General features: G+C 37.6%; 1 protein-coding gene across 1 annotated transcript; it reads right to left on the reverse strand.

Moving 5' to 3' along the window:
- Positions 1-100: 100 nt before the first annotated feature.
- On the reverse strand, positions 101-8,298 carry clic3 (chloride intracellular channel 3). The gene is made up of 6 exons (XM_026929346.3): positions 7,955-8,298; positions 7,441-7,550; positions 5,673-5,798; positions 5,371-5,477; positions 3,903-4,078; positions 101-1,723 (listed from the first exon to the last, which is right to left on the reverse strand). The coding sequence occupies exons 1-6, from the start codon at positions 7,988-7,990 to the stop codon at positions 1,559-1,561; spliced, it is 720 nt and encodes a 239-aa protein (XP_026785147.3). The 5' UTR covers positions 7,991-8,298; the 3' UTR covers positions 101-1,558.
- Positions 8,299-12,349: the final 4,051 nt, after the last annotated feature.

Consider the following 12,349-nt stretch of genomic DNA (forward strand, 5'->3'; position numbering starts at 1 on the left):
TAGGTGGGGTTTGCCGGAATATAGGTGGGGTGTAAAAGCTTAAAAGCTAAAAATCCCAGCACTACAGTGAGGCGAAATGGAAATATATTCAACACATTCATAATCTTTATAATATTTGTTTATATCACACAACAGCCAACTTCATACAGATCATACACTGGTAAATTGCAAATAGGTGCAGATAAAGATGTACAAGTTAACCTGACACAATTTAAAATTCACATTTTATTTATTCTTTAATTCACTTCAGTGCTTTTTGTTCTCTTAGACAGAATTGGATGGCATGTGTAATCTTGTTAATGAAAGAAAGAAAGAAAGAAAGAAAGAAGAATATATTGTTAATAGAAATTGCCCTAATGGTTTCCATTAAACATTTTCCCACCAGATCACTTGGTCTTTGTTCTTGATTCAGTTACCAATCTCAGATATATTCAGTGTGATTGAATTGGTCCATCTTCAGTAACAGCTTTATCTTGGGAGATGAAGGTGGCAGTGGATCCAGAGCCCATCCTGGTAACACAGGCAGGAATACACCCTGGTTGGCTGTCCATCGGAGTTCACCGTGCACTCATTTACACCAGTGGGCAATTTAGCATAGCCGACCCACCTACTGGCATGTTTTTGGACATTGGGAGAAAACCAGTGAACCTTAAGGAAACCCACGTCAACAGGGATCAAACATGCAAAACTCCACACAGACAGTAAAATCGAACCAGGAACCCTGATGCTGTGAGACGGAAACACTCCCTGCTGTGCCGCCCAATTAATTTCATTGTTGTGTTCTAATGCTGTGCAAGTCCTGTATTGATATCCATGAACGCTTTCTTGCAGAAAGCCTGCAGTCTAGAATATTTGAAGCAAAGTCAATTATGTACATTAAATCACCTTTAAACAACAGCTTACTACTGCGAGCTCATCACAGAGACCACCAGACTCCTGTAGGACACCTTCATGTTCATCTAGAATGACTCACACTTATCTAGAATGACTCAGACTCATCACCACTTTAACCAATGATCACCAACCCTCTTCCTTGAGATCTACCTTCCTGCAGGTTTCATCTCCAACCAAAATCTCAAGAACTTTTAAGGCAATGAAAGCTAAAGTCTTCAGGAAAGTAGATCTCCAGGAACAGGGTTGGTGACCACTGACAAACCATTAGGACCATTTCCACTGTGATAACCCATACACATACCATTAATAACTATTACAAACCATTATAAAGTCACCAGGAACCAATAGAAACCTCAAATGGTTACCATTATTTTTTCAGCTGAGATTTTACACTTTAAATTGTACAGACAAATGATTCCATATATGCAGGGAATATGGCAGCACCAAAAGTAATAATAACAAATATGCAGACATGTTAATATGAAACAAAGAAGGCAGCAAATACTCACAATACACATAATGTCTCATTTGTACAAAAAGAACCTCCACCTACAAACCACAGGTGATTTGAAACCTCTAACATAGAATTTTATTTACGGGCCATATGATTCAGGCTTGAAACCACTCTATTCCCAAGCCCCACCCATTCTCTGCTATACTCGATCTACTTGTTGAGATATTTGGCCACTGAGTGGTAGGCGAGCAGGATCTCTGCGTCATTGGGGCACGTGAAGCCGAACTCTTCCCGCTGGTAGGCTTTCTCCAGGTACTTAGTCAGACCAGTGAGGGCAGCAGGGATCCCAAAATCACGATATTTCCTACACACAACCTGAGAAGAGAGAGCAAGCAAGCAATGCATTAACAGGTGTAAATAAGTAGTAAGTAATTCTAGACAGTAGTCACATAGTGCTTTACAATATATAAAAAACAATAAAGTGGGGCGGTATGAACATAAACAAGAATAACAATATATTACAACATAACACATAGCCATAAAATAAAACATAGCATTACCAAAAAAAGCACATCACTCAGTATAAGCTAGGTGAAAACCAGCTTGTAAAAATGAGTTTTTATAAGTTTCTTAAAACCTGACTCGGAGTGTGCTGATCTTATACTCAAAGGAAGATCATTCCAAAGTCTAGGCGCTAAAACAGCAAACACTCTATCTCGCTTAGTGTAATTTAGACCTCAGGGTGATCAACAAATTTTGAATTGATGATCATAGAGTTCTTGTTGGTCTTTATGGAATCAATAATTCAGTAATATAAGAAGGTCCAAAAACGACTTCCATAGGAGCAGGAGTGTAGTCCGGTCAGACCTATTGAGGATACTGTGACTACATACAACATTATCAGTCAGCATACACAAACAGGCTGGTTAAAAATAGTATGCTTACAGCATATACGGGCATATGGCCTTGTCTACACCACTGCAGGAGGGTAACTTGTATAAGAAATTCTACAAACTGGTTGAATTGAATACCCCCTTCGACGAAGGAATAATGCATAGTCACACTGAGGAAATAAAATGCGGTCCATTTTTTATATAGTCCTTTCACAAATTATCAAAGTTGAAACTGCAATTTGTTATATATGTAGGGTTTTATCATATCTAACAGGTGCTTGGGGGGAAAACCTGCCACTCATTTCTTCTTTAGTTAAGCAAATTGTTGGTTACTGTAAAACCCTGTAACTTGGTGGTTACCGTAAAACCACACACTCCTACATATATATATATATATATATATATATATATATATATAAAGCGTTAGATTTGACACTTCATTGTAGGTCTATTTACTCTCTACTACTATTACTAATGCGAGATGAGGAAGAGGGCGGGGCTTCCAGAGAGTGTCAGTTCATATCAGAGAGTACTATAAACTGTAAATCATTCCAGATTCATATGTTGATTGGCTCATCTGCTGTTTCAATTTGGCATATTTTGGGGTATGAACTCATACATAATCTGAGGTTAAAATGTGGAGCTCCTATTCAAAATGTATGAAGGTTGGATGGTCTGTGAATAGCACTGAATGGTGCAATGTTTGTTTTGCAGGGTAAGCCTCTGTACTAGTGATCAGAAGGTTGAGGTTCCCAGGAGCACCAGACTTTCACTGTCGAGCCCATGAGAAAAGCTCCCAGCCCTTAAGTGCTTGGAATGCTCTCAGTGGCAAGTCACTTTAAATAAAACGCAATGCCATATTGAAAATACAGTGGGGTCTAAAAGTCTGAGAGCACTGGTGAAAATGCTTCTATTTTGCATTCTTTTCTAAGTTAATACAACAATTTTCATTACGAATTATATTACTGACAACAATTTGAGTGAAAAGTAGAATGTTTGAAATATTTACATGAATTTCAGAGTTTCTTAGTATGTCCCCTTTTCTGCTTAATGACAGTGTGCACTCGAGCTGGCACGGATTCCACAAGTTTGTGCAAAACCTTATGATCCATCTGAGATTTAGATTTTACATATTACATTTTAAATCCATCAGACTGTCATCTGAACACATGCTTCAATAAAAGAAATTAGGCATGAGGAAAATCTGACTTTTGGTAAAAAACAGTTAACATGGTCAATATAAAAAATTTGCTTACATTTAAATAGAGACCAAGAAATAGTACATAACCTTGAATATTAGATATTTAAGCTATTGAACATTTACTTTCTTTGTGTTAAATATTTGAAATTCTAAAACCTTCTGTTCTGTTCCAATTTTAAATGAAAAAAAAAAAGATTTTCAGTGTGGTCTCACACTTTTGGATCCCACCGTATGTTTTCCCATTCCTCTATCAGCTGTCAAATACTGCGTTACATTTACATTTATTAATTTGCCAGACACTTTTATACAGTCTTACAGTTGGGCTAAATAGTTTATGGTTGAAGGACGTGCTCAGGGATCCAATAATAGCTTTGTGGTACTAAGAGTCTGGACCCTTCACCACTGATGCACATTTGCCCCATTGTGGCAAACACATGATAAAAGACATAATGTTTAGAACCTTGACGATATGTAGCTTGGGGAGAAGGTTGCAGTCAGCAAGAGTGAGTGAGTCTCCATCCAGGTAGTTTCGGGTGGACCGAGTTAGATTCGGGTCATTATCCAACTCGTATGGAAGAGGGGTGAGCAAGTACTGATCTAGCTTCATCAGACTCTTCAGAAATTTCTTTTCCAGCACTGGAAATACATACAATAGAGCTTAATATGTATACAGACAATTAAAGGAAAAAACAGTATAAAGTATTTTAGTAAGGTTTTGGGTTACCACTAGCTGCCTTGGCATAGATTCTACAAGTCTGGAACACCATTCCCTCACATTTTCATCCATTTGAAGATCCTAGTGGAACACTCTCTAACACGCCAGTTCAAAGTCTCCCAAAAACAGTGTAGTCCGGTGTAGATCTGGTGATTGTTTTGATTATTCTCAGAGGATGGTGATTATTTTCATCCTCATCAAACCATCCAGTGAGCCCTTGTGCACATGGGGTTTTATCAGTGGTCCCAAACCATGGCAGCAAAACACCCTGCCACAGCATACCAGAGCCACTAGACCACTTCGATGTAAGGGTCCAGCATTCAGACCTGCACTGTTCTCTTGATGTACACAACACATGCGGTTTCACAGTCATCAGGAGTATGCTGAAGGATGACTCATCTGCCCATATTACTTTTTTCACTATATGGACTGTGGTTTTTGCACCACTTCTGTCTTTGAAACGAGAGGTTTAAGCATTATAACACTTCTATATTATGGACTGTTCAGAGTCTCCTGAAGACCATTTTTCTGGTTTTGCTTACATATCACACTAAAACGTGGTCATTCTATGTGCACGTTCAACCACAATTTCCATTAGAATGGTGTTCCAGACTTGTAGAATCTATGCCAAGGAAACTCTATCTGCTGCTAATGTCACATTACTCACTGTTCCTGTTGAAAAACAACCAGCTGAGCAGTCTTTGTGAACCCTCTTTCAAAGACACCAAGATCTTTTCCTCTTTCCATCCTGATCCCAAATTAAATGAGGTTAACTGGACCTGCTCAGCATTTGTATACATGCCACAAAGCATGGAAGGATCTTAATTGCTGAAGTATATGATGTGTTACACTGTTGCCTCACATTTATTCCAATTGTTCCTTCAATTTAGCACTTGTCTGAATACACACCCACACAAACACGTTTGTCATATTATCCCTGTGAGGACCTCCCATTGACATAATTATTAATGCAGCCAATTAATGCTATGCCTACACCTAAACCGAACCCTAATCTGAGTAACGTAAAGGAAATAGGTTTTCCCTGTGGTTACGCCTAATCTCACCAGGAGGTGAAACCTGTTTGATATTCCTTATATACACACGTGTATATCCTTGTGTGGACATTTAAACATGGCAACGAACACACACACACACACACACACACACAAAAACACACACAAATCCCATTGGGGAAAAAACAACAACTTCTCACTATCATTAAGTCCAGGGTTAGGGTTTTTGATGTAAGCAGAGAACTTGTGGAAGATATCATCACCAGCACGGTTTGACTCCTTATAGCGACAGCACAGTTTGGGATATCTGAAATGACAAACATGCCCACATTATCATATCTTTTATCAAGAGAGTTATACAAGCCCATATCCTTAAAGCTGTCACTTCTTGCATACAACGTCCTTCCTGTAATGTATACCATGCAATTTGTACAAGACCAATTCTCAGGAATGCCATCATTACAATACAACATATTCCCTAATGGTGCAAGGTGAAACTCACTGTGGGGGTGCCAGTGTCTCTTCCAGAAACTCTTCAATCTTGTTAGTGTCAGTGCGTACCTCTCCGTTATAAAGGAGGAATGGGGGCTGAGAGCCTGGAGCTAGGTCCTTCAGAACCTCTGGAGCTCTATAGAAAAAAAAAAGAAGCTATCAAATGGTGATTAGTACCTTTTGTACCTTTTTGCCAGAGTGAAGGCAGATATTGCCCAGGAACAGGTTTGGTGATCATGGATTCTTAGAAAAAAAAAAGATTAAATCTAGCACCCAAAAGCATTCTTCCGTTTGTCCTTTTAGGGGAAACCTTGAAGGTCACCAACCCTGTTTTTGGCGATCTACCGTTGTAGAGAATTCAACACAGATTTTCCACATTATCAAGTGAATTCTGTAGGAACACTTTTGGGACATTTATTACACAGGTACATTTTTGGTCCCAGAGATCCAAATAATGCAAAGCATATATGCAGTCCAGAAGGTACAATATGGTTATTAATAAACTGATTTACAATTACATTTCTCTGAATACATATCTAGAATATAATGTTAAATCTAGGTGCTTAAAGAGTTCCTCTGGTTGTCCCATCTGTAGGAACACTTAATGGTTCTATTTAGAATCCTACAACAGATAGTTTCCTTTTCAAGAGTACAAGATTACAAGTAGAACCCCTTTAGGAAACTAGAACAATTAACCATCAAATATTTTTGAGAGAAAATATTTTATAAGAAGGTAAACTGACAAATAACATACCCTTTTTATGGTACCAACTAAATGCCAAGAATTTGTACCTTAAAACCTTAGTTTAGTACCTTTGTACTTGAGAATGAAAGTGATCACTGGGTATATTCTTGAAAAAAAAAACAGATCAAATCTACCACCATAAAGTGTTCTTTGGTTTGCACCACTTGGGGAGCCATTGAAGATTCATTATAGGACCATACAACATAGAGTTTTCTAACAGGTACTAAGTGAAAAACATTTAAGGAACTAGGAAAAAACCTTGTGGAAACCAGTTTTATAAGCAAGTTTGGTGATCACTGGATTAATTGTTAGAAAAAAAGACTAGCACCCAGTTTGCCTTTCTAGAGGAACCCTTGAAGGTCACCGATCCTGTACCTGGTAACCAAAAAACGTTTGTAGAGAATATTATTTACTTGAAAATGAAGGTGGCTCTTGGTGATCACTGGGTACGTTCTTAGAAAAAAGAAAATCTACAACCGTAAAGGTTTGTTTGGTTTGCCCCATTGGGAGAACCCCCGATGATACCATATATGACCATGCAAAGAGTTTCATAACAGGTTCTAAGTGAAACCCCTTTAGGGAACTACAAAGATCCTTTGAGGGGTCCTGTTTTATAAGAGTGTAAAGGCATACCCTCAAGGGTAGCACCCCAGCGACAAGTGTTTGTACCTTGAGATCACAGGCTAGTACCTTTCTTCTCCGGGGGAACCCTTTAAGGTTCTACTCCAAAGTTTCCCTGTCAGAATACATTCCAAGCTGAACATCTTTAGAAATCTAGAACCAATTATCATCCAAAGAATACATGAGGAACCAGGGGACCCAGCCCAAATTCTGGAGATCTACCATGATGCAGAGTGGCTATAATATTCACATGTGGCTATTATTCTCAGAAACCACTTATTATCAGGTATGTTAGATTAGGGCTGGGACTAAACTCTGTAGGGCAGTAGATCACTGATAGCAGGGTTGGGTAGCTATGTTGACCACTAATGCTCTCTTTAATGATAGCATAATCACTGAGTATTTCTCTCACCTCTTCATGTCCACTGTGGTGATGGTAAAATTAACTCCCTTAAGCCAGAGAATCATGAAGAGCCGCTGGCAGAACGGACAGTTGCCAACTTTTTCACCATCATCACTTGCCTGTTGGGAAAAAAAGCCTGATCTCTTAAAAAAAAGGCTTCATTTGAAAATCAGATACCATATAGCAATAGCTGGTAGTTTCACAAATTTTAAATTCAAGTTTTCTGTAACACTAAAATGGCCGTATTGAGTGTGAGACTGCTTGTTCTTTGGGGTTTCTGTCTTCTCCAGAGCTTAGTAGTTCCAAATATTGTTGACAAATTGTGGGATTTTACCACAGGTTTGTCAGGAAGTGCAGTTTTTTACACAAAGTCTTGGACGTAAACAAGCCTCAAACCTTTTTTAGTCATATGCTACGATCCATTCGCATTACAAACGTAGTCAATTTAACATTGTCTAAACTTACTACAGCTTTACATTGTGCTGATTTCATAGAAAAGTACATCAGCAAGTCAAACTCTGACCTTGATGAAGAGTTCAATCTTTGGTGCCTCTGCCATGTCTCGGGTTCTGCGTCCTTGCCTCCTTTGGTCTTTCAGCTGTCAAACCTTTACTAGCCAACCTACGAGCAACGTTTACATCACTGTGTCCAAGCAGTCCCACTCATGCACTTAAGTCCAATGATCGTAGTCAAAGGGTAGTCCTTCAGGATCGATGTGTTTAAAAACCTGAGCCGCACTTTTAATTCAAAGCGTAATATACACTTTTTTTCTCAATCAATACTCAGTTTACTTTGCTCTTTTTTGCTCTCTATCTTGCCAGTTTCAATCTGAGTCTCTTCACTGCCTGTCTCTCACCACACCCAATGAGCATTCAGAATACCTGCCCACTGGACTAACCAGTCCAACCTGTCTCATTCTCTCATTCTCTCACTCTAGCTCCAGTCAGTGACATGCCTTAAGACATATCAGTGCTGTCCTACTGTCTTACTTCTCTCTGTCACAACAGTACCACAAAAATTGTGGTGTGTGGAGAGGAACAAATGTTATATCTTTTACTACTAATGTGTATCTCCCTTATTGTCATAGTTAGAGTTTTCAAGACATTGTAAGTGATTTTTGTAATCTTTATGACATCTCTTAGTGACGTATACGGAAGACATGATAATCACACCAATTATGATAATACACATGGCTTTCATAAGGGTTAATGCTAGTATGCTGATAACATCCTGTGTAATTCGATACCAAACTACAGCATAAATACAGGCCAGATTCGCAAATACACGTCATTTTGAGTTTCACTTTATAACTCCTGAGGTAAAAATGGAGCCGAAATTGCCTAAGCAGTAGCCAATGATGTATACACTTACATAAAACAAGATAAAAAGCGTGTAAAAGCGTGAGATCTTGTGGGGCCATCGGGAATCTGTTGCTGCTTTGTGAATACTGGCCTTCAAGGTGCAGCAGTTTCCACATTTTTAGCAACTGTCTCATTTGTTACATAAACCAGGGAAAATACATGAGCTGGATACAGAAGGAAAAAGTGACTCAGCCATAAGGTGTGACAGCCCAAATCAGACACATTAACTCTGTGTTATCTAAAAAGCAACGTACAAGTAGAAACATGCATAAGTCTTAAGACAATACACTACAGGGCAATCGGATCATTTTAAAACAACAGATCACAATCGTCAGCAGCCGATTGCTGATATTCTTGAAAGTATGTCTGTATTGGAACTTTTTCAAAAATGTCCTTTTATTTATGCACATTTATGCACTTTGTCTAATTAAATATGCATAAATGTACATGCTTAATAAAACCAAAAGTCAAGTATTTGCATACACCGTCCTTCCCAATTTTAAAAACCCACCTAAAAGCCCACCTTTTCCACCTTCCCAATGACATATGCATGTCTTACTGTGCACAAGCACTACATTTTAATTTACCATCTGTTTTATCTGTATATAGTTATATAAAATGCAGTTTTTCTTTATTCCTTTTCTTTTAGTTTATTGTAAATTTTGAAATTTTTACTATTATCACATTGTTTTTTATTCTGAAATGTATCTGTCCAGTGTCCTTGGGTACCCTGAAAAGCATTTATAATTAAAATACTTATATTTTTTGTAGTACTATTTGGATGATGTTAGAATTAAAATGTTTACTTTTACTCACCATGAAGAGCAAGACTTTTACAATACAGCTTGTTGGAAAAAATCACTATATATATATATATATATATATATATACATACATATATATATATACATATATATAGTGATTTTTCCATTTAAACTTTCATGACTGTAGCCTCAGATTCTTGGCTGAAAGACCAACATTGTCTGAAATGGTGATGTGGTCTTCTCCTGTTCTAACTCAAGATGCAGCATGCTGTTCATTCTAAGTTGCTTTTCTGCTCACAGTAGTTGTAAAAAGTGGTTATTTAAGTTACCGTAACCTTTCTGTCAGCTGTCTGGAAATTCTCCTATGACCTCTATCAATAAGACTTTATTCCGACCACAGAACTTACTTACTGGAGATTGGAGGGGGTTTTTTGTTTTTCACACCATTCTGTATAAATACTAGAGGCTGCTGTGTGTGTGTGTGTGAAACTCCCAGGAAATAAACAGTTTCTGAAATACTCAAACCAGTCTATCTGGCACCAACAACCATGCCATGGACAAAATCACTGTGATCACATTTTTGTGAACATTAACTGAAACACTCAACCTGTATTATGTATTAGATATAAAGGTGTTTCTTATAAAGTGGATGGTGAGAACATATGCCCATAAGCTCTCACGCTTTTACATATTGGTGCAGCTATGAATTTTGCTTTATGTAAGTGTATCCTGTATCCTTGTGCCACTTTGTCTTGATTAAATCCAACCATCAAAAATCAAAACAAGGCAAAGCACAGCCTTATCAATAAAGCTTTTTTTTTAAAATTTCAATTATGTACTATACAAGAGCTGGCAATGCTTTTCACACCAGTCCTGAAACTATGTTGTTATTTGAACCTCTGCTTTTTAACAAAATTGACTGCAAACTCTTGTGAAAAAAGTATACTTTAATATGATAATAGTCTACTTGAGTTAAATGCAGTACTTGGTACTATATTATCGTATACTTGAAGTACAAGTACCAGTACATTGAAGGTATGTTGCAAATTTATATCAAGACTATTAAAAAAGTGCTTGACATTTACTATAAATATACTAGAGGTATATGACTTGCAGTGTTCTGGACCTGTGTCACATGACTGGACATAATCAAAGAAGGTTTGCGACTCGACTTTGACTGTGACATTGACATCAACGACTTGTGACTACACTTTAACTAGAGCTCTTTGACTTGATACCTTCTCAAAACCAAATATTAAAAATTATTCATGTAAAAGTGTGCAGTGAATCAACTATTCTTCTACCCAACAAAGAATTAATTTTCAGCAAATCAGCGTCAGTCTTCATTTCCAAGATCAATGTTCAACCAGTCTGACAGCCAGTCAGCTTGCACTAGACAACGACAGCGTTGAAAGAGCACTCGTTCCCCCGACGACGGAGGCATTTTGCGGTAACCACGCTCCCGGAGATAGTAGCCTTCGACTACACAGATTATGTTGTTTGCAACAACAAAAGGGTTGCAACGTGTTTAATATGAGACACAAAAGCAACAAATTTTGTTTGGTTTTTGAAGTTGCTCAGAACCAATCCCAAAGCAAAACCAAACTGAACTGAGATAGATGGGTAACCTAAGTGAAAACTGTCTACACCTGATCTCATGTGAAACTGAACTGAAATATTGATTTTTTAGTCATAGCTATGTATTTCTCAAAAACCCATATATTTACATTACATTTACATTTATGGCATTTGGCAGACGCCCTTATCCAGAGCAACTTACAATTATCTCATTTATACAACTGAGCAGTCGAGGGTTAAGGGCCTTGCTCAAGGGCCCAGCAGTGGCAGCCTGGTGGTGCTGGGATTTGAACTCTCAACCTTCCGATCAGGAGTCCAACGTCTTAACCACTGAGCTACCACTTCCCACTATCTTTCTACTATACTATATTTCTACTGAATTATAAAGTTTGTCTAGAAAGTGATGAACACCAGTTTTAAAAAGCCTGCATGATTTGTGTAAATTTACTATATTAATTTTTACTCTAACCTTAAATTTGTTACATTATGACTTGTTTAGGACTCGAAACTTAAAGTTAAGGACTTGTAACTTGACTTGGACTTGGCAGTCTTGGTTTGAGACTTGAATGCCAAGACTTAAGACTTATTTGTGACTTGCAAAACAATGGTTGGTCCCACTTTTGTACTATAGTACATTAAAGAAACAATTTAGTAAACCAGAATGGTAATGTAAGATCACATAAAAAGTTGTACAAATATGCTTGAATGTATTTGTAAAGATAGTAATGTACTGGGAGTATACAATAATGGTATAATTAAAGAGCACATGGATAGCATTACAAAAATGATTGAAATACACTTATGTATATGTATATATGCAGTCAGAGTTTTTGTGATTTTGCCTTTATACACCACATGGATTTGAAATAAAACAATCAAGATGTCATCGAAGTGTAGACTTTGACCTTTATTTTAAGGTCAATATTTCATTTACCATTTAGGAATTACAGCCATTTTAAGCAAAGTACTTCCATTTTCAAGGGCTCAAAGGTATTTAGACAATTGACTGACAAGAAGTTATTTGACCAGGTGCGGTCCATTCCCTCATTACTTCAAGACAAATGAAGCAGATAAAAGGTCTGGAGTTCATATCAGGTATTGAGTTGGCATTTGGCAGCTGTTCGATTGGAGCTACCAATAAGTGTCAAGTCTCAAGAGATCTCAATGCAAGTGAAGGAGGCCATCATTAGGCTGAAAAAACAACATAAATCTATA

This window comes from Pangasianodon hypophthalmus, chromosome 15, assembly GCF_027358585.1.
Source record: "Pangasianodon hypophthalmus isolate fPanHyp1 chromosome 15, fPanHyp1.pri, whole genome shotgun sequence".
NCBI lineage: Eukaryota > Metazoa > Chordata > Actinopteri > Siluriformes > Pangasiidae > Pangasianodon > Pangasianodon hypophthalmus.